This window comes from Solea senegalensis, linkage group LG4 (genome assembly GCF_019176455.1).
Source record: "Solea senegalensis isolate Sse05_10M linkage group LG4, IFAPA_SoseM_1, whole genome shotgun sequence".
In the NCBI taxonomy this organism is placed as follows: Eukaryota; Metazoa; Chordata; class Actinopteri; order Pleuronectiformes; family Soleidae; genus Solea; species Solea senegalensis.
In genome coordinates, this window is record NC_058024.1 from 23,244,874 (window position 1) to 23,267,396 (window position 22,523).

General features: G+C 40.3%; 1 protein-coding gene across 1 annotated transcript; it reads right to left on the bottom strand.

The window, feature by feature from the left end:
* Positions 1-130: 130 nt before the first annotated feature.
* On the bottom strand, positions 131-15,047 carry camkva (CaM kinase-like vesicle-associated a). Its single transcript, XM_044023185.1, has 11 exons — positions 14,837-15,047; positions 5,433-5,550; positions 5,213-5,344; positions 4,352-4,426; positions 4,128-4,266; positions 3,873-3,993; positions 3,637-3,712; positions 2,564-2,700; positions 2,381-2,459; positions 2,155-2,242; positions 131-1,575 (listed from the first exon to the last, which is right to left on the bottom strand). The coding sequence occupies exons 2-11, from the start codon at positions 5,525-5,527 to the stop codon at positions 1,276-1,278; spliced, it is 1,242 nt and encodes a 413-aa protein (XP_043879120.1). The 5' UTR covers positions 5,528-5,550; positions 14,837-15,047; the 3' UTR covers positions 131-1,275.
* Positions 15,048-22,523: the final 7,476 nt, after the last annotated feature.

A 22,523-nucleotide genomic window follows, 5' to 3' on the forward strand; every position in this document is an offset into this window, starting at 1 on the left:
ATTCATTATGAAAAGCACAATGTTTTCTATTTTTAAATATTGAAAATGTAGGCGCGCACTAAGTGAAAACATTAAAGCGCTTAATGAAGGACAGCCTGAGGGGGGGGAAAAAACACCCGTTTCAGCAACATTAGTATTGCTCATTTTATTCATTCACAAGCGCTGAAGCAACCCATTAGCTCAGCTAAATGTTGCTAAATACACATGTAAATAAAAAAATACACATGTATACAATGCAAATATACATAGCAGTACAGTATAGGGACTCGGCAATAAACTCTGTATTTATTTACTGGTTACAAGTGACAACACAATAACAGCTAAAAACATCACTCCACATAGGAAATGCTCTAAACCTAGTTTTCTGTGTTTTTTAAATGAAGTGTGAAGTGGACAGAATACAAGCTTCAGTACAACAGCGTCAGACTAAACAAGGAGGAGGCAAAGGAAAATGGCTAAAACGTATCAAAAAGAAAGAACTAAGCAGTTATCATCAAGTTTTCTTTTAAAACACTACAGCAACAAATATTAAGGCACTTTAACTTAAAAATAGACTTTCTTCGTGCCTTAAAATTCTAAGTTGTCTAAAGTTACACTGCGCTGAAAATAAACCGGGAGATGTCTTTTCAGGGCGTCGAATCGTGAATTGTGTCTAAATATTTAAGGAACTCTTCAGAATAGTCTCCTTTAAATCAAATGATCTGTTCAAGAAAGACATGACAAAACTTGTAACTCCCTGTATCCTAATTTGAGGTATGGTCTCTAAAACGTCTTTACATATACTTGTTTTATCTCTTGAAATTAATCTTGATAAATTTACAAAACTCTTTCAACTCATAATTTTAAGTCACAAGACATGAACTCAGAATTGTTAAGTTCTGCGGCTAAAAACTAGCTATTTTTTTTTCCGAACGGACAAACACATCTACAGTATATACAATGAGCTGGATGAGTAAAGATGGGAGATTTCACTAAATTACACAGGTTTTTTTTTACAGTCTTAAGGAAAAGGGGGAACAGAAGAGCTACTTTGCAACTATCTTTAAAGGGACTTGTACATAAAATAACAAGGGGAGACTAGAGAACACTACTCAATAGACTGACCAGTACAGAAGGTCGAAAAGGGATGAAATGCATGGGCGTGAAATTATTCTGCAAACTGGGGATAGCCAAACATCACAGATATGGTATCATCATGCCAAAGTTATGGCTGTACTGCACGTGTGCTTCTCGGATGGCAAGGGTCCTCTTCTTCTTTCTACCCCGACCTGACGTCTACTCGCCCTTTCTCTGTGGCAACATTTGGGCAACATCGCCGTTGCACCTCGTCTGCGGCTGCTCGTCCTGTCGCGCTGCACTGGGCAGGGTGAGCGTGGTGATGGTGGCAGTCTGTGTTTCAGGAGCCTTTTCGCTGAGAGCAGCCTTTATGCTGGCGCCGACGCCGTCGCTCTTGCTCGCGGGGGTATCGGCGGGAGCGCCACCCGGTGTGTTGGGGTCGGCTGCAGCCCCTGCCCCAGGTTCACCCTGCTCAGACGCTCTCAGTCTCTTCATGAGGGTGGTCACTCGGACAGCTTTCTGTGAGGGATTCAAACAGATATAGACATTTACATACAAGACTAACGTGTAGAATGAAAAACTGTAGAATGAAAAACTGTTTTAACCCTTAGTGCTCACGTGATCTGTGCCGCAGGGGCATTCATGGGAATAATACACAACTCCTTATATGGACATCCTGGGGGGGTGTGTTTATAGGTCACATATTCAGTCTTTAAAAAATGCGTTTTTCCGTCTTCTTATGTGTTGTTGAGTCAAAATTATGATTCATTTTACATCACATTTTTAGTAATGATATAAAGTGGCAATAATTGTGCAGAAGTCACAAAATTAGGGCGTTTTCCTTTTCTTTTTGTTCCTAAAAAGGAGCCAAGTGAACTTCCAAATTTCCAAAATTCAATCCGATTTTTATTTTTATATTTTTCAGCATAAAAGCGTGGTTAATTATAGGGAAATCTATAATAGATTTCATTAGGAGGGGATTAAAAAATCCAGACCATTTCAAATAAACTCTGCACTGCAGTCCTGACACTGAACAGAACAGATACACATAATAAATAACGATATAGGGGCAGAAATAAGATCTATGAGAAGCAATACCTTCCACTTAGCTTTGGCAAAGTTCTTCTCTATCTGTGCACAAACACCATCCTTTATGTTCTTGTCTGAGGCAGCGTTTCCAGAAATCCTAAGAGAAGGAATAAAGAAAACATTTTCCAGCGTATTATTAGATTTGTGGCACGTATACGGCGTGATTAATAACCGCTGTATTGGTGGTACCATTCCCAGCATGTTTTGATAAATGGTATTTTCTTTTCTTTTTTACCATTCATGGGCTATAGCTTCCTGTGCAGTCAGCCGCTGGTCTTGATCCACTTCCATCAAAGATGCCACTAAGGTTTTGGCTGGAAAAACATCAACAGTGACCTTGCGTTTTTGTAATAACTGTGATCTGTGTAAATACAGTTACATCAGTACAAACGTGCCTTTGATTGACATAGTCTCTTACCAGAATCTGAGATATCATCCCAGTATGGTGAATCAAATTCATAGTCCCCAGACAAAATCTTCAGAAAAAGGTTTTTGTCACGATTGTCAGAGTCGTCTTCTTCGGCATCGTCATAGAACGGAGGGTTTCCAGACAGACTGTGGAGAAAAGGACAATTTTGTGGCATTTTGGCTGATTTTTCCATTACTATGTTTCACCCTTAGTGCACCGTGCCACAGGTGCATTCATGGTAATTTGCCATGGGAATAAGACACAACTCCTTATATGGACATCATGGGCGTGTGTGCTTATAGGTCACATATTCAGTCTTTAAAAAATGTTCGTTGTTGAGTCAAAGTTATGATTCATTTTATATCGCATTTTTAGTCGCGATATAAAGTAGCAACAATTGTTCAGACGTCACAAAATAGGGCGTTTTTCTTTTCTTTTTGTTCATAAAAACGAGCCAAGTGACCTTTGAACTGTGACGTGTTTCACAAATTTCACAAATTCAATCTATTTTAAACATTTTGTGTACCTTTTGCTCAGGTGTGTTTGTATAGTTGGTGGTTTTATTCATCACTTTGCCTAAGTAGTGAAACACATTTTAGCCTCTGTATATACTGTACATTTAACCCTTCGAACATTACTACGATTAAACATGCAGTATATACAGAGGTTATAAGAACATGAAAAATACTCTATTTTGTGACTTCTGCACAATTATTGCTACTTTATTTCACTACTAAAAATATTACACATTTTAGCCTCTGTATATACTGTACATTTAACCCTTAGATCATTACTATGATTAAACATACAGTATATACAGAGGTTATAAGAATGTGAAAAATACTCTATTTTGTGACTTCTGCACAATTATTGCTACTTTATATCACTACTAAAAATGCCGGATAAAATGAATCATAACTTTGACTCAACAACACATAAAAAGCCTGAATATGTGACCTGTAAACACACCATAGAAGGAGTCGTATGTTGTATTATTACCGTGGGTGCACCTGCAAAAAAGCAATCATGTAAATTCAAATGAGAAAACGGCACAACTGTGATGAAAAGTGCAGTGCGCTTACAGGATGTACATGATGACGCCGATGGCCCAACAGTCCACGGGTCGTCCATATCGCTGCCTGCCAACCACCTCCGGAGCTGAGGACACAAACGAGACTCATTTACCCCGACAACATAAGCTGCAGCAAGATTTGTTTCCCCCGCCACGCACGCAGTCACAAACCTATCAAACAAACCTATTTAACAAAAACACATTTGTCTATGTGTGTGTGTGTGTGTGTGTGCTTCACTGTCATACCAAGATATTCTGGAGTTCCACACGGATCCTTAATGAGTCCATTTTCCAGTTTTGCCAGCTGAAAGTCACTGATAACAATTTTGGAGTGCTTCAGACGATTAAAGTACACCAAGTTCTCCAACTGTGTGCACAAAGAAAGAAAGAAAGAAAGAAAGAAAGAAAGAAAGAAAGGCATTGGAACACAACCAAAAATACAGAATGGTATGTGAGGGACAGTGCGGCTGCTTCCCACTAGGTGTCAGCATTGTAACGTACCTTCAGATTTCTGTGGACAATTTTCAGGGAGTGCAGGTAAGCGACAGCTTCCAACACCTGCCTCATAACATTGCTTGTGTCCCTCTCCGAGTAATAGCCCTGATCTAAGATCCAGTCAAAGACCTCTCTGCCCGTAGCACTGACGGACAGGACACCCACATTAAACATATGCAAATGTTGAATATGCAGAAATATGTCAGGAAAGTACACTAGTCGATACTCACAGCTCCAGAAAAAGGAAGTACTCTTTCTTGGTTTCGAACGTGTCGACCAGCTGAAGGATGTTGTGATGTTTTACCCTTTAAAAAGCAGGAAAACAGGACAGAGAATAACAGAAAGAGGGGGGAAAAGAAGCTTAAAAAGCCGATTTGGACAGTTGATTCACATACTTAAGAGTAGTAGAAGAGTAGTCACTGTTAGGCAACAGCTAATGGGGAATAAACAGCAGTGATATAATGTGTTTAATTCTTAGTAATCATTGCTGCCAAAAGTCATTTTACAACTTACTTAATGTGGGGCAAAAATGTTGCTCACTATTGTAATTACACAAAACAGAACCAAACTTTTCTTTTCTTTTAATCTATCAATCTCCTACAGTGAAATATCCAGTTATTTTTTAACATTTTAAGCAAATTAAAGGACAAATCAGCTCAACTTCCAACAACGATCTCTGTCACCTCCTTCTATCTGTCACTTACATTAGTATTAGGGAAAAATACTACACACAAATGAAGGAGTCTCAGTACATTTACCAAACAGACATTTCTTTGAGTAAAAAATGGTTACATATATATATTAATATTAATATATTATAATAAAAGAACATGTCACCCAATTCAAGTGTGTGTGGCTCACACAGAGAGACTCTGTGAATAGGCGGAAGTGCACTCTGCTGTGAGTCTTAACATCTGTTGTGTTATTGTTACTAAAAAAGGAGAAAACTCAGAGGGTATTTTACACGTTGCTTTGTACTCGACGTGGAGTTTCAGAAATTCCGCTGATCACTGGTGATTACACTCCCAGCGCCGAGACACTGCCTCGGGCGTGTAAAAATGTTCTAACGAGGAGATAAAACCTTCACTCACATCTTTAAGATCATTATCTCATTCTTGGCAGCTTTCCTCACTTTCCTCCCGTCCTTTTTGTGGAACTTTTTACAGGTGTACATTTTCAAGGTGTTCCTATCCTTGGCCCGGAAAATCTCACAAAACTCCTCTCTGCAAAAGAGAGGAGAGAACCCGTCACGTTGTGAACCCTGGGTGTCTTCGAACGACGCACAAACGGAGACGACACCGATGTACTCACGCTTTAACAATCTGTCCGAGGTCATATTTGTCGGTCACCTCTGAGGGATTGTTGTAATCCTTCTTCTCCCCGAGTGTCAGACAACCAAATGGCATGGCAGCTCCTGCCACAACACAACCTGCCCACAACACACACACACACAAACACACACACAATGTTACACAGAATTATTTAGAGAATCGAGTGAGCGCCAACAAATGTTGCTTTACAGAGAAATAATCTGTGCCTCTCATGTCAAGTACATCTACATGTGAGCAAAATCGTCAGAAACAAGTCAACAAAAATGTCAAATTCCACGAGAACAAACACTGAGCGTGATCTTCACTGAGCTCTGTCAGGCTGCCACTCTCTCTCTCTGCAGTGAGTCAGCGCCTGTACTACTGCAGCAGCACTCGCATTATTCATCTATCTGCTTCTTTTTTTTTCCCCTGACCCCCGCCACACTGCAGCTGTTTATTATTTATTTATCACCTCCACGGTTTTTAATGTTTGGTTTTTTTTTTTTTGTTTCGATAGTTGATCATCTCACTCCAGACGCTGTGTTTTTAATTTGGGCTGAAAACTGGAACGACCTGCAGTTACTGTATAACGACCGGCGCAGTAGCTCCCAGCGACGCTGACAGGCCCATACACACACACACACATAAAGAGAGAGAGATAAAAAGTGTGTGTTTATGCAACAGTGACATTTTAAAAACAATTAATTCAACACAAAACCCTGTACGACGGCATGTTTTCTTATTTATCTCTTGAGAAATTCATCAACACAGTAGTTCTCCTTGATTTCTATTTAAATTAGGGATGGATTCTGTGGTAACCCTTAGAACACAGAGCATTGTTTTAACGTACAGCATATACAGAGGCTATAAGAATGATATGCTAACTATTATTTTCATAATCGATGAATCTGTTGATTATTTTCTCGATTAATCGAGTAATCGTTTGGTCCTTAAGATGATAGAAAACGTTAAAAGACGTTGATCAGTGTTTGTCAAACCTGGAAATGATGATGTTCTTGAATGTCTTGTTTTGTCCACACACCAAAAATGATGCAGTGTAAATGATTTCTTTGTTAAATGGAGCAAAATAAACTAAATATTCACATTTAAGAAGCTGAAACTGAATCAGAAATCTTGCTTTAATCATGAAAAAAGCTTCAAACCGATGCACCGATGCATCAAAATAGTTGACGACTCATTTACTTATTGATTAATCGAGTATTAATCAATAAGTAAATGAGTCGTCAACTATTTATAGTGATTTATAGAGCTATACAAACACACCTGAGCAAAAAAGTACTCGAAATTGTTTAAAATTGGATTGAATTTGTGAAATTTGTGAAATACGTCACAGTTCAAAGTTCAATTGGCTCATTTTTATGAACAAAAAGATTTGTGTGACTTCTGCACAGTGATTGATATAAAATAAACCATAACTTTGACTCAACAACACATGAGAAGCCTGAATGTGTGACCTATAAACACACCCCCCCCAGGATGTCCACATAAGGAGTTGTGCATCACCACGCGTGCACCTGCGGCACAGCTCCGCGCCGTGTGAGCACTGAAGGGTTAACGTACGAGCAGTCGCGCCGCTCGCCGGGGTCACGCGGTTGAAAATACATTTCACAAGTGCAGTGCACAGAATCTCTCGCAGCAGAGAACGAAAAGCCTATTAAATGAAATTCACCAACATGACGTCCTGTAACACGTTCATGTGCCAATTTCAGAGCCGGGGCTACAAAACGCTTTTTCATTCTCACCATAGACGCAGGATGATCTAACACTGGATAATTTGCTCTGACGTGTTGCTCTCAGCAACGAGCATTCTGGTGTTACAGTAGACTATCTGACTACACTCATAAACAACAGGTTGTTTTGCAGTTAACAAACCAGGTGTACCGTTCTTAAACTTCGGCTGCACTGAAGAGTGTAATTCCACCACAGCAGCAATGTGACATGGGATGCTTGTATGAAAAACAGACTTCTTTTTTCCCTCTTCTTTTTTTTTTCTTGGCACAACTTCCAGCAGAAATGGCAGCCAGCACAGAAGAGAGTGGGAGTAGAGAGAGAGAGAGATTCTGACTGAGGTGATGTCTGGAGTCTCAGTCGAGACCCGATCAGAGGCGAGATTTCTACCCCCAGATAATAGCGTCAGGTGAAATCTGCATCGGCAACAAAGCACGCGCAAACGTGGAGCCGAATGTCAACGCGCGTTCACGTGAAGCTCGTTGGTTATCGCAGCTTTGGAAAAGACATGATAGAGTCAAATCAAGAGGGAGTCCTTCAAGCATGCAACTGTCCACGAGGGGACTCATTACTCTGTGATCCGTGTCTCCACAGATCTGTGTAGCTGATATGGGAAAGAAAAAAAAAACGCGTTACATTATTTAAATTGGTTGGTTGTCATAAATAAATAAATAAATAAATAAATGAATGAATGAATAAAAAGAGCAGGGCCTCCGTTTCAGCCTCTTCATTGACAGTGACTTCATGGATCTTGTCGGTCTTTGATGAGGAAAGAAATAATCCATGAAGTTTTCGGTGTGCATGAGCTCCTTCAGTCGATACAGACGGGGGTTAAATGACCTTCTATGAAGAGGGGGAAAACTTATATGACGTGCATTTTCATCTGTATATACAGTATTTTGTTTCATTTAATGTTTTATGCACTGATACTTTTTTGAGTTTTGTCACTGTTTTTAAAGCTGGTGAGAGTGAAATAACATTTTATTTTTTGCCTGATGATGACACTGGTGTTCTGTCAATATTATCATAATAACAGATTACAGGATGAAACCATAAGGGCTATTTTCAACATTTTCTGGTACTCGATTAATCGAGGGAATAATCGACAGATGAATCGATTATGAAAAGAATCGTTAGCTGCAGCCCTACATAACTTGGAGGTGATTTAGTTGTTGTTGTTGTTGCATCTTTAAACGTACGCTTGCCCTAAAGCTCACATCTGTTTGTAAAAAGCACTGTTTTATGATTAGATTTTAATTGCACTCATTCATCAAGTGTGTTGTATGACACTAAAATAACTTTTTTTTTTTTTAAAGTCATCACTACTTTATGTGATAAAGCACCTAAGCCCATTTTGAGGTCATCTCAATTAGCCAAAGGGGCCGTGCGTCTTCCATTGAACCCAAGTAAGTCCGTGCCTGATAATGGTTTTACTCAGGGCTGTTTTTTTTTGTTTTTTTAAGTAAAGAAATGGAAAATAATGGAGAACGTTTCCTCTGGGTGAGTTAAGAACAGGGTGGCCGTGAACACAAACGCAGAAACCGTCTTTTTTACTCCGACCAAACCATATCTCTGTTTCCCCCCCCCCGATCAAAACGCTGCATACACAATGTCTTTTTGCCTCTTCCTTGTCTAAAAGACGAGGGATGTGGGTTCAATTAGTCTGGAGCACTTTGAGCACTCGGGTGATACACTTCAGCTAAATCACCCCATCTGCCTGAATCCTGCAAGGAAGCCATTCAGACTCTCCATTAATTCAGGCTCTGACCTGAGTTCACACCGGTGCGTTACAGTGACGCGCGCACGGGATCAATGGCTGCAAGTAAACACATTAGAGCTGAAACAATGAATCCATTATTAATCGATTACTAAATGCATTGACAACTATTTTGATAATTGGTTTCATGATTAAAACAAGATTTACGATTGTTTAAGCTTCTAAAATATGAATATTGTCTTCATTTCTTTGCTCTGGATAAAGAAATCATTAAAAGTGAATCATTTTGATTTGTGGACAAAAACAAGACATTCAAGAACGTCATCATTTCCACACCGAACACCGGTTTTCTGACGTTTTATGACGGAGAAAACAATCGACAGACGAATCGATTATGAACATAACCGTTAGCTGCAGCTCTAACACACATTTTCCTTATTTTGTTCAGTCAAATCTATAATTATCATGTTATTTACCAAACTCAGAAAGATGGGTCTCTTTCTTTCACTGTGACCACGAGATTTTCACAAAAACAAACAATATTTTACATTTTAAATATAGGAAAAAGCTGTTTCGAGTGATCATCACTTTAAAAATGAATGACAGATCTCTACACCTGTTTATGGAAGCTCACACTGCACCAAACACGAAACACACACTGTGACAAGTGAGGCAGAATGTGGTTTTGTTTTTTGCATGCTTGTTTTTCCTGCTTTTCAAGGCAATCATGGAGATGAAAGGCTCCAGAAGAAGAAAAGAGAAGAAGAAGAAGAAACAGATATAGGAGGCACTTGACTTTGCTGAATCAGACTTCTTTTATCTCCGTCCTCTGAATGAAAGTGTTCTTCATTAATGGCAATGACAGCCTCGGCGACGCGTGGCGTTGACAAAAACTTCACTGTGACTGCGTCCCCGAGGGGAATTAAAGAAAAGAGGCAAAGCTGTTGCGTTTCATTAACACATTTCAAATCTCAAGTTTGATCAAGTTTCCAGTGGCATAAATGAAATGCACGACGCATTAACCCCCGATTAACAAACAACAGAAATAAACTGCATCATTACGTTTTCATTTTGTCTGCATCATTTAATGGAAAAAAATAAAAACTGATAGTGGAAATAGGTTTTTTTCATGGCTTATGAGACCAAGACAGGACGAGGAGAGAGAATCTGCAGTGAGAGCACTTTGCAAAAACTGCCCTGAGGTTCAAGGGTTCAAATTCAGTCAGCCCGGTGTCCCAGAAAAGTAAAAAAGATGCTTTTTTTACTTTTCTGCAAGCCATGCGAATGTATGTTTTTTGGCAAATTGTGCTCACGTCTACGAGAGCACGTACACGAGGAAACAAACCACAGTTCGAGACCAGGTCAAGCGCTGCCCGTGTTTTTGCTTTTGTTGTTACGGGGGACACGATTGCGGCGTATTTTAACCTTAAAATGTGGAAAGGATGTTGATGCAATGAAGGAATTATCACTTTGATTTCTTCCACTTGAACCAAAAGCGCCACTGTAAACAGAAATAATGTTAATAATGTTGGTTGGTAAGCTCGCGCGTACAGTGGCAACATCGTCTGGTGACTGGGTTTGAATCAGTTGCACTTCACATTATATATTTGTGGGAAGTTATGGAAGACAGAGCTGGCGGTGACAGGAGCAACATTACCCCCGCGGAAAATGGCAACAGCTCCTGTAAATCTTTAAAGAAAAATGGAGCTATCGCACAGCAGCTGTATGTGTCTGCCAACCACAGTCAGCGTTACAAGAACTACACACAGTCACAATCTCAACTCTCCTCCTCCTCCTAAGGTGAAGCTGCAGGGCCTAAATAAATGTTTGGGTGTTTTCGGATGCTGTTCCGTCTGCGTGAATAGACATAATCATGTCACATTATCTGCATCCTTCATCTGAAAATAAAGTCTAACTGAGTGAGGGAGCATTTGTGTGTATACAGAGGTTATAGAAAACTGTGTTTGCACTTAAGTTGACCTTTGACCACCAAAATAGTATCAGTCCCTCCTTCAGAATTTGAGCATTTGTACCAAATTTGATTAACTTTCCTTAAAACAACATCCCAACAGGGCCGGCCCAAGCCTTTATGGGGCCCTAAGCTGAATGGGGGCCTCTTCCACCACCTCGGAGTAGCTAGTGCTTGACTATTATTGATATAAATGGAACACTATACATTGTGATATTTACACCAAACAAACTCTAGAGGGCAGTAAAATCACAAAAGTGGCCCAGTTGAGTGATTTTGGTTTAAATAACTTACCATAAACACTATTTAGATTTCTTTAACAGCCTATGCTGAAATGTTTTTATGTCTCCACTACACTATTGGGGTGGCAGCAGATGCTTACTTCACTTATATGCCTTGGGCCGGCTCTGACTCCTATAACATGTGACATGTCATGAGAACAGGAGGAATGGGCAGATAAATAATATACATACATTAAGTAGGTTTTCTCAAATGTGCTTGTATGAGGTGGCGCCACAGGCTGAGACACAAACACTCGCTCTCACTGAAAACATGGCTGCCAACAGGGCAGGGACACAAGAAAACAGGATTTTAGCCCTGCAACAAAAGGGGATGGGGGGGTGGATTACAACGCAACACAAGCCGTTCAGTGTCCATTCAGAAAAGGTCATCTAATGGCAAGACAGGCATATTTTTGAGATTAGAATCTTCAGATTACAAGCTTCATAACCCCTACCCCTCAACAATAACCAATAGTCCTAGATTAAATTAGATAACCTCAAATCAAAATAGATTAGATATGAAGTGTGAGAACCTACAAAAGGCATTATAGACAAACAAGAGTTGAGTCATTCATTTATTCTAAATTGAATAAAAATAGATGATTTATCTTCACACTTTTCCTGCTGTGGCAGAACGACACTGACGAGGATTACAAGTGCTCGGTATCAAGGCCGTACAATCCCGCATTCGCCTGCAAATCTGCACCATGTTTTAAAAACTCACAGCGGTCGATACAACAAATACGTCCGGCTCCATGAGAAGATTGTCTATGAAATTCAGGTTAAAAAAGATATTTTCCTCTGCCTCAGATAGATTTTTTAAAAAGAAACCACGGGCCTGTGTGCCGTGTTTTTGTCATGTGACGACTTACAAGGGGCCTGTAATCAAATAAATAATTTCCGACTGCTATTTTGGAGCCCGTGTTTGTCGATTAAAGTCAGATATGGTGGCAGCAGGCCAGCGAGAGCTGTGGATCTGGCCACAGTCGACACTCTTCAAAGGAAGAGGCTTGGTGATAGGGGGCAGATGGTAGTGAGAGCATGTGTGAGCCAGATCCTGAATCCTGTAATGCCTCATTTAAGACCTAACTGTCACTTAAAGCGAGTTGTGAGCACTAAGACCGCTTTCAGATTTCAACGACATTTATTCCCAATTGAACGGAAGCAAAACAGACGTGTGGGTTTTTTTTTTTCCTTCCTCCGACTCGTCCAGAGGTGAAGAATATTTTGATTATTATGAATCGCGCCAGCTTTTGTGCTTGGCTGTGTGATGCGCGGCGTCTACCATTCATCTCTTTAGGCATCACTGGCTCATCATCTAACCAGTTTCCTTCTGATGTTGTTTTGTTGCCATGGCGACCAAGTTCTACAGTATGCACCATGGCACTGTCTGTACAGAATAGCTCCCTGCACGCTCATCGACAAAGACCACCGCCACTTCATGCGACTCAGTTTCCTTATCTGGGATTCAGAGAATATAAAACCAAAAATTTGACGTGCACAAATACCCATGTACGTTCTGTTTTCATACATGCTGTTTTTTTTTATTCTATTACAGCATACTGAATTAAATAATACATGAGATTTAGCTGCTGCTTTTTCCCCGTGTCTCCAGTCATGAGTGGCATTGCAGCAAACTCAGTTTAAAATAGGGGGGATTAGGATTTTTTTTTCTGGGCGGGGTCCTCCTGACAATCTTTTATCCTCCAAACCTCACATTTGAGGTTTAGAGGATAGAGAGAGGGCAGAGAGAACCACTGCCCATTCAAACTGTGACTTATAACACAAGTCGTCCTCGTCGTGACATCACGGCCACGCAGTCGGCGACACAACCGCTCAACACTTTCCCCAAAAGTCCACAGAAATACACGACGCGCATCGACGTCGAGAAAATAGACAAAACACAAAGACAAAAACAAGGACAGGTAGAGATTTCTGGGATTATTATTTCACCACATCAAGCTGTGATCCTGTAATCTCTCAGCAACTGAATAAAGAAGGGTAACACAGCCGATGCAGTATGAAGTTTGGTGCCTAAATAAAAGATTTTTATTCTCAGCAACTACTAGAAATGTATAAATCATAAACTTGTTAAAAGTAAAGCAGCAGCAAGACAGATCTTATCTCTGTATGTTCTTCAATGATTTTACTTTTTAAAGTTTGGACTTAAAGTAAATCAGAATCATCTCAATCTAAAGAAAAGACACACAAATAAAGAACTGTTTAAACAGAAGAGCCTGTTTCTGTTGTCTGTTGTCTTGCGTGTCCTCCAGTCCCTCACAACAAACTTTGTTTGTGCACAGTTTATATAAAATATGATCAGCTCCCTATGTGGTGGACCGTGATTCCATCAAAAATCTATTTGGGCAGCGGATCAAATGAAATCTGATCTGTCCTCCTCGTTTGTTTCATGAAGGGGACGAGCACCAAGTGTGTGTGTAGTCGTGAGAGACCAAAACCTGGTCCTGGAACTGGTTAGGTTTACGGCTAAAATGTGAATTATGATTAGATTAAGTTCAAGGGGTAATTGAGATGAACTGGTTATGTTAAGGTTAGGCTTTGTAAAAATCAATGTCAAGTCAACGGAAGGGCCTTACAAGGATAGCTGTGCTAACCTGTGTGTGTGTGTGTTCCTATGTTGTAGGGACCATATCTGTTTACACACAGTCACATTATGGGGACTTGTCTTCCTTATGGGGACAAAAATCCAGTCCTAATAATGTAAATGACTGCAATTTAAGGTGAAGACATGTTTTAAGGCTTAGATTAAGGTTCGGGTATAATTGGGATTAACTGGTTATGATTTGTAATGTGTGTGTGTGCACCTGGTATTCCTTACGTTGTGGGGACCTGTATCTGTATACACAGTCACATTATGGGGACAAAAGAAATCAAGTCCTAACAATGTAAATGACTATATTTTAAGGTGAGGACATGTTTTAAGATTAGGTTAAGGTTAGGATTAGGATTAGTAGTAATGTGGTTAAGGTTAAAGTAAGTCTCCAGGAAATAAATAATGTAATGTGACAATGCAATGTCTTCTGAAGTCATGGAAACCAGTGTGTGTGTGTGGGTTTAGGCATCAGCAATTAAGTGGGTACTGTGATCACAAGCTTGTTGGTTGTGAAATGATGACAAATAACGACAAAGGAGGCAGGGACACCGCGAGACTGTGAGACTGTGAACTCAAGAAGTGCTGCAGTCTGAGTGCAACAAGAGCCTTCTTATGTAAACCTGGAGCGCGCTTTACTCTTCTTCTTCTTCTTCTTCTTCTCCCTCTTCTTTCCTTCCACTGGCTTTGTCTACATGACACTTTCATGAATGACGAGTGTAAACGTTGTGAATGAAGTCAGCAGTCACCATAATGAGCGGACGCTTCAGTTTGACAGTTCACAATAAGGCAGCAGATTATTTGCGCATCATCCTCATCCTCATCCTCCAGGTTTGGACTGAGGATGCAGCTGCATGCGCGGATATATCGCATATATGCGGGTCGTCGGAAATCCCACGAGCAAATGTCTGTGAAAATGTGTAAAAGTTTTTCGAAACAAACATGACTTGTGACAAATGTGGTCAGAGAGGACACACTTTCATCCCGGAGAGAGATTCCGTCACTTCACGCGTTTATGGTTTGCAAAAATGTGATTAAAAAACCAACAACAACAACAAAATAAACTGCGTGCACGTACCTTCAGTGAAGTCAACAGGCAATTGGTGAATAATCCACTCGCCGTGTCTTAATTTGGGATTATTTCCCTGGTGCGGTTTCACTTTTCTCTGGATGATTCCACCGATTTTTGGTGTTGCAGCCAGCGCGCGCGCTATCAGAGCGGTTTAAGCTCCTCGAGCATTTCTAACAAGTCAGCTTGTTCACGGGAGTATTACGTGAACGTGTGATGATGGGAACAGCGGGCTATGATGCAGGAAGGAGGGGAAGTGTGTGTGTGTGTGTGTGTGTGTGAGCACATCAGTGCAGCAGCGTGCTTTGACAGCAGTATCAGGGTGTGTGTGTGTGTGTGTGTGTGTGTGTGATGTTCACTCTGCACTGATATAAAACAGCAGGGTCAATGCATGTTTGTTTTTGTTTTTTTCACCCCCTTAAAGTTTCTCCGGAAGTTGGTGGCCAGTCAGTCAACAACGACTCAGGGGCGGAGCCAGGCTATTAGAGGGAGGGACGTTCCAGGCCCCATCTGATCTAACGGAATGAGTCTCATAAGATGACTCAATGAAAAATAATTAATAATTAATCATTATTTATTACAAACTGAACTAAATAAATGGGATTTTTATCACGCATGCCCCTTTTCCACTAGCGCGGCACGCCTCGGCACGGCGCGGTTATTTTGTGTTTGCATTAGCGATAGCACTCTGGCGAGGCTCCAAGCAAGCTGAGGCGATACTACGCGTGACTTCGTCAGACTGCTGGCCACTGCTTTGTCAGCGAGTGTCGTCACAGGAAGAGACGTCCGACACAAGAATCAAACTGAACAATCCCAAAGATCGTGTGAGGTAGCGCCTGAGAACTTTTAAAAAAGGTCTTTTGTAAGTCGCTTTGGATAAAAGTGTCTGCTAAATGACATGTAATGTAATGTAATGTAATGTCTTAAAAATCCTGAGTCTGTGCTCTGGTCATGGAGGAAGTACTGAAATAATCTTTTTAATGAACTCATTCTAATGTTTCGGTACATGGAAAACATGGAAAACTGCTTTACAAGTCACTCGTTTGTGTGTGTCGCGTATAAAACAAAGTCACAACAGTTTTCATGCAGCCGTGCTGTGATGACTCCACCCACATTGAGGAGGTACTATATTGTAATGGAAACACAACCGAAGTGACAAAAAACAGAGAAGACGATGTTGTAAACATTAGATATAATAACAGAAACGGAGGAAAAGAAGGGGAAATAATGTGTTTGTTTACGATTCACCTCATGATGTCTTTGTTTTCCCATGATTAAAAATCTCATTTCATGTTACTGCAGCGGGAGTAGTGCATTTATTCACTCAGCTCCTCACACACACACACGAAACAATAGGCACTCATTAAAAACATAGTGTCTGTGTGTATTTGCATATAAGGGTGGGGAGGACAGAGCATGTATGCAGGACACATGTTAATGCCAGGGATGAACAGATGTCAGCACCACATCTGGGCGGGTCTTCATTGATAGAGCACTTTTCCACCTAAAGTTCAAAAGAAATAACAAGATAAAAAAAGAAAGACAAATAAAACAGGACAAATAGAATAATATAGAATTGGACTGTAGTAGCAAACGTAAACTAAAGCCACCTAAAGTCTTTAGCTGTAGGCAGGTTCCTATGGGCTTGACTCGTAGGCACTGTTTCAATTCCTCAATCCTCAAGGCAAGGAAGAGTCATGTGACGGGTTTGCACATGTATTTCCACTTGCTGTACATCCAGGTTACATTTCCAGCCACATACTCTATGTCCAAGCCTCACTCAGATCAATAACACATAAAAATGTTCCCTTGATGTTCCACGTTGTGAACGACGATCTATTGATTAAACAGTAACAGTAACAGTAACATAACCCTTTCACACCAAACCTAGCTCGGACACGCCCACTGACCCAAAATGCTAGATATTTCCCAGTACATATCTACCTATCGCTCTATCTATCATAGCTATCAAAGGGTCCAGATTACAACAAATTACACTGTAACAAGTAGTCCTTCATTAACGGCTCCTACATTTTCCGGCCCCTAATTGGAAGGCGGAGCCTGCAGTGTACGTACATGCATTACATGTACCCCCTCCCTTGCATATACACTTCATTGAAAGTGATAAAATAACAAGAATTACACTGTTATTGTTAAAACGGATTAACTGACTCAACACAAACTGTCGCTTGCTGAGACGATGCATATTTCAGCACCACCACAGATGGACAGCGACAGCGATGAGGAGATTGTCTCTGTTCCCTGAGTTTTTATTGGCTGAAGAGCACAGTCCGTGAGGAGCACTGAGACACTTCCCGGGGTCCCATAATTCATAATGGTCTGTCTGCAAACAGCATGTGGGAGTGAGCTGACAGACCTCAGGACTTGTGATGTCATCACATCCCTCAGCAACGCACCTAGCAACCTTCTCTACCTGCTTCTTGCGACTCACTGAAGTTGCTCAGTGAAATAGACTGTTATCGTGGTCAGGAGGAAAAAGGTGAGGTTGAAGCGGAGAGCGGAAAATAATTAAAGGGCCCCCCACATGTCAAAAGATGCTGCAAAAAATACTGTGAAATAAGCAAAAATGTTAGAAAACTTAGAACCTTAGAGGAGATTTAAGCTTCTTTTATGGCATCTTGCCAACAGAAGACTGAGACAGGAAACATAAGGAGAGAGGAAGGGAACAGCATGGAGTAAATGGTCCACTGTCTGGGAGTTGAAACGAGGACACACTAGTCCGGGGCATGTAGGCAATCTTTTGTGATGCCTTTGAAATGCCTAAATGGAAAAAAAAAGAATGTTTTTCTTTATGGTTGAGGCAGTGAGACAGACAAAAACACAAAACTGGAATCAGGCACCCAACAGGGGGGCAAGAAGGCAGAAAAAAACACTGCACGATGCTGCCTCATTGACTTTGAGTCATGCACGCGAGTATAGGCAAGAACATGTAGCTCCATGCATCTGCCAGCACACCAATGCTGTTGATAAGCGAGCAGCAGATGGGTTCTCTCCTCTCGGTTGTGCTGAATCCAGCTCTACTCTCAAATTATGCAGGCCTCATCAAAGTGTGAATCACCAACCCATAGAGAGGTAAAAAAATAAATAAAAATGCTAGTGATCTTCTGAGACAAAGCTTAATTGGACAAAAAAAGTTCGAGAAACACTCACTTTAAGTCCAGGTCCCTCCTGTCCTGCTGATTGTCAGAATTAGAAATAAAATCAAACCGGGGATCCTGAGGAAATAGAAAAGAGTGATGTAAAGATAACTGATTAAAAAGTACATGGATGATAAATGATGTGAAAAACTAACCTGACGTGTGATAGAGTGGGTACTAATGTTCTTTTAATCATCCATTGTTGGAGTTACAGGTGCGTCAGTGGATATGTGTGCGTGTGGATAAGAGGATATGACGTAACAAGTATGGAAAGCATAGTGATCAAACTGGTGGCCCGGGGGCCACATGTGGCCCTCCAATCGATTACATGCGGCCCGCCCACCACTGTGCGAGGTGACAGAATAGAGACAGAATATAAGACTAAATGTATTTGCTGGCAATATTTTTATAATAGTAATAAGACATTTGGTTGTAATCATTGCTTTATTAATTACATATATTTAAGCTGTTTTAATCACAGTTATCCTCGTCATTATTTACTAAATTTTCTATTTAATTCTCCGTTTTTGTGCATCATAAATCTGTTTTTATTGTGAATCATTCTATATCAAAACAAGCACTTTTAATGCAATTCTGTTTAATATCATAATGAATGTCTTATATTGCCCACCGGCTATTAAATAGTTGTTTTTGCCACTTTGTTTCCTCTATGTCGGCCCCTGTTTGACCAGACTAGATGCTCATTGGCCCCCAGTCATGATTCATTTTATATCACATTTTTAGTAGCGATAGAAAGTATCAATAATTGTGCAGAAGTCGCAAAATAGAGCGTTTTTCTGTGTTTTTTGTTCCTAAAAACAAACCAAGTGAACTTTGAACTGTGACGTATTTCCGATTTTAAACATTTTCAGTACTTTTTGCTCAGGTGTGTTTATATAGTTGGTGAAAATGTCATTTTTCTTTCATCAGATTGCCTCGGTTGTGCTGAAAAAAAAGGATATAAGAGACTCTATGTTGAACATCCCTACATATATATAGTGTATGTTTTAACATAGTAATGGAGTCAAAATGCTCTGAGTTCTAAGGGTTAAAGTCTCTGCGGCTGCACGCAGAATTCTCTCTGTGCATTCACCCGTTTCAGGAGAGAAAAAAAAAAAAAGATCTGACCACTGGCATCGTTTTTGCAATTATGCACAAGTACAGTATACAGAGGATCTGTAGGGGTTTTGGATGGTAGGCAGTCTCTGTAGCACTGGCTTATGTAACAGGAGTGTCTCTTTCCTAAAATGAGTAACACCACTAAGAGGCCACTTGGATAACAGGAAGGGGAGTGATGGAGCATCTTTTAACCTCTTCCCCACCTACCCACAAAACCACCCACTCCACTCTCTTCCCTGACTCCTGGTATCACATGTTTTTTTTTTCCAGAACTCCGCTCACTTTGCCGTTGCAGTGCAGCTTGTGCTGCATCACAACACCCGAGACCTGAAATCCCTTATATCACAGTCATCATTTTTAAGAGCGAGACATTTATAAATCCTCTTCAAATCGCCCCGGTATCAGTGCCTCGACTTCAAGTCCAAAACAGTGGATTTTAACGAGGGAAATACTAATTCCTGGCACTAAAAGTACTCACGGGAGCATCAATATAACCCCGCGTGACACCGCAGCAGCAGAACAAAACCACTTCTCCACTGAAAGTAGTGAAGAGGTTGGTTTCATAAGATAGCGAACAATGCCGGTGTGTTATATAGGCCACGCTGTGCCGTAGCATTAGCATTTGTATGTGCGTGACACAACAGCAAAATTGTCATTGACATCTGCCTTTTTGGTGCACTGTCACCATAGTAACGGTCTCTTAAGGGATATGTATATTGCAGCGTTCGGTGGCGTTTGAAAGGAAGCTAATAAAAGTAAACCCGGATGAGCACAAGTCCAAATTTCTATTCTTTTTCCAAAGCGGTCCTCTGTTGTCTGTGATAATGGAGTTCCTCTCTTTATCGCTCATCTCTGGTATGAAATCAGTTTGAATTTGTCACAATTGTTTGCGTTGCCGCTCTCCTGGAAGTGCGTGAGGTAGAGTTCAACCTTGAACACGCTCTGCTCTGTAGCTGTCTAATGAATAATGAACAGGTTAGAGCCCAGAGTGTTGCAGTAAAACGGAGCCCTGTATGATGTATGGAAGTTTTTTTGTGCCTCATGTATCACAATAGACTATTTCTAACCCCCAACCACCCCCAACCACCCCCAACCACCCCCACCCCAAACAATAACAGGACTATATATTCCTCTCACGTGATCTCTATCCGTCGCAGTTACCCACAACAAGGCTATTTATTCCGTCAGAAGCATGTACGCAAAAGTGGAATCTGCGTCACTGAGCTCACAGGCGGCGTCTCACTGTGCTTCTCTGAAACTATACTCAATGCTCGGCTCATCGTTATGTTACCATGGCTGCGACTAGTTAATCCAGCATTTGTAAGTCTATGAATGGACCGGAGTGACTCCCCTGCTCTCACACAGTTTTTTAAAATGTCTGTCTTTTCATCCGCAACCTGAAATGCAGTTCCTCCACACAGTGAGCTCAGTTTTTTTTTTTTTTTTATATTATCACATGATCACATTTATATGGTGAGCACATCACTGAAAAAAAAGTACAAATGTCAACACAGTAGGTGGCAGGCAGCCGTTTAGGCTGTTTAAACAGATGATGTATGAGTTGTAAACATTTCAATAATTGAATTAGAAGAACACAAACAACAAAAGTGATAATTCTGCAGTTTGTTTCAGGATCATTCTGGAAATGCTGTGGTAAAATAACACAAATGTTGTCACACAGGATTGGCTCTGAAATGATTCTTTGACCAAAATATTCTCTCTCTTTTTTTTTTCCCACAGTCCTGTACTGCTTGTAAAAGATGAGTCAACTTATGGTTCATCTTAGTTGTCATAGAAACTAAAACCAATAGTCATGGGGTCTGTGATGTGATAGAAACTTTTGAAGGGCTGAAGCACACGCTCCTCACAGCACCAGCGGAGCCGAGACCTTGACAGGTACGGCGAGTAATTCAAATGATTTTTTGCGAATCGTACGAAGGAAGAATGCAAACGTTAGAATATAATATTCAAATTAAACAGGTTTACATGCGTAGAGACAGAAATGTATTCAACAAATACAATTTGGAATTTGCTATTAAAAGACTGTTAAGAATGTTAAGAAACAAGTTTTGGTGTAAACCAGCATCTCAATAAATGTCTATATCATACAGGTAGTAAGTTAACATCAGAATATGTTTAATTATTTACAGTGAGGAAGTTAAGGCCATATCACATAATGCGATATCTCTCCTTTTATTGAAATCTGTAACGTGGAATGTGGCCATAAGTGTGTCTAACTGTAATGCACCAAATATCTAGAATATAATTCTTGAAATCACTCAAAATGAGGGTCTCCCTTAACCAATTAAGGTACATTTAACTCAATGAAACTTCAGCAACTGTATAATATTATATATATGTATATATACATATTTATCGATAATTCTGCTGCTGTTTTTGTTATTTCACAGATCATTTCGAAGGTGTTTATTATCCAGTTACTCAGTTTTAAAGGTATAAACCAATGATTGTCTCAGATAATCTTTCTACAACATTCAAATACATTCTTTTTTTGTTTTTTTCTGAGTCAATAGCAAAGTATTTTGCGGAGACAAAACTTGCAACAATAAACCGAAATTAAACTCAGAGCCGTAGATGTAGTTGTGCGGCGTGAACAGATGAAATGACTTGGACAGTTGGAGAAGTCATGTGGATTTTGACTGTTTCTGCCTCCACGCTGGGGGGGAGGGAGGGAGGGAGGGAGGGATAGTGTCACAATCGTTACCCTCACACTTCAAAGTAGAACATTTGGTGCTCTTTGAGGTTACCATAGCTACCACAACAGAGCTAAAACCGGATGTCCATAACGCCGATGAGCTCGTGGCTGGTGTGGTGCATATATGATGCCTGTGTCTGTGAGCTGACGCTCCAAAAACTGTTCCAAGTCCAAGAGTGCATGTCTCTGACAAGTCTCAGCTCAAATAATCCGCGGTCCTCTTTGTTTTCAAACTTTGGCTGCGTCTGGTTAATAGGTCGTGCTCCCGGGACAAAGACAATCCTTGTAATGATCGTATGTGGAAATGCAAATCATCAGATTATCACTTAAACACTTTCATCAACAGTTGCTCTTTCCTTTCGTTTTCTTTTTCGACGTCTTTGTACAATTTTACCCTCTCAAATCTTTTAAGAACATGTTACGTTACGGATAAATATCGAACAATTACTCAATGAATCGATTATTCATCGATTACTAAACGATGAATCATTTTTTAAGCTTTTTTTCATGTTTAAAACAAGATTTTTCTTGTTTGTTTCAGCTTCTTAAATGTAAACGTATTCTTAATTTCTTTGCTACACATAACAAAGAAATCCTTTTGGTTTGTGGACAAAACAAGACATTCGAGGACATCGTCACTTCCAGGTTTGACAAACATTTGATCAACATTTTTTGACATTTTATGGATCGACAGATTGATCGA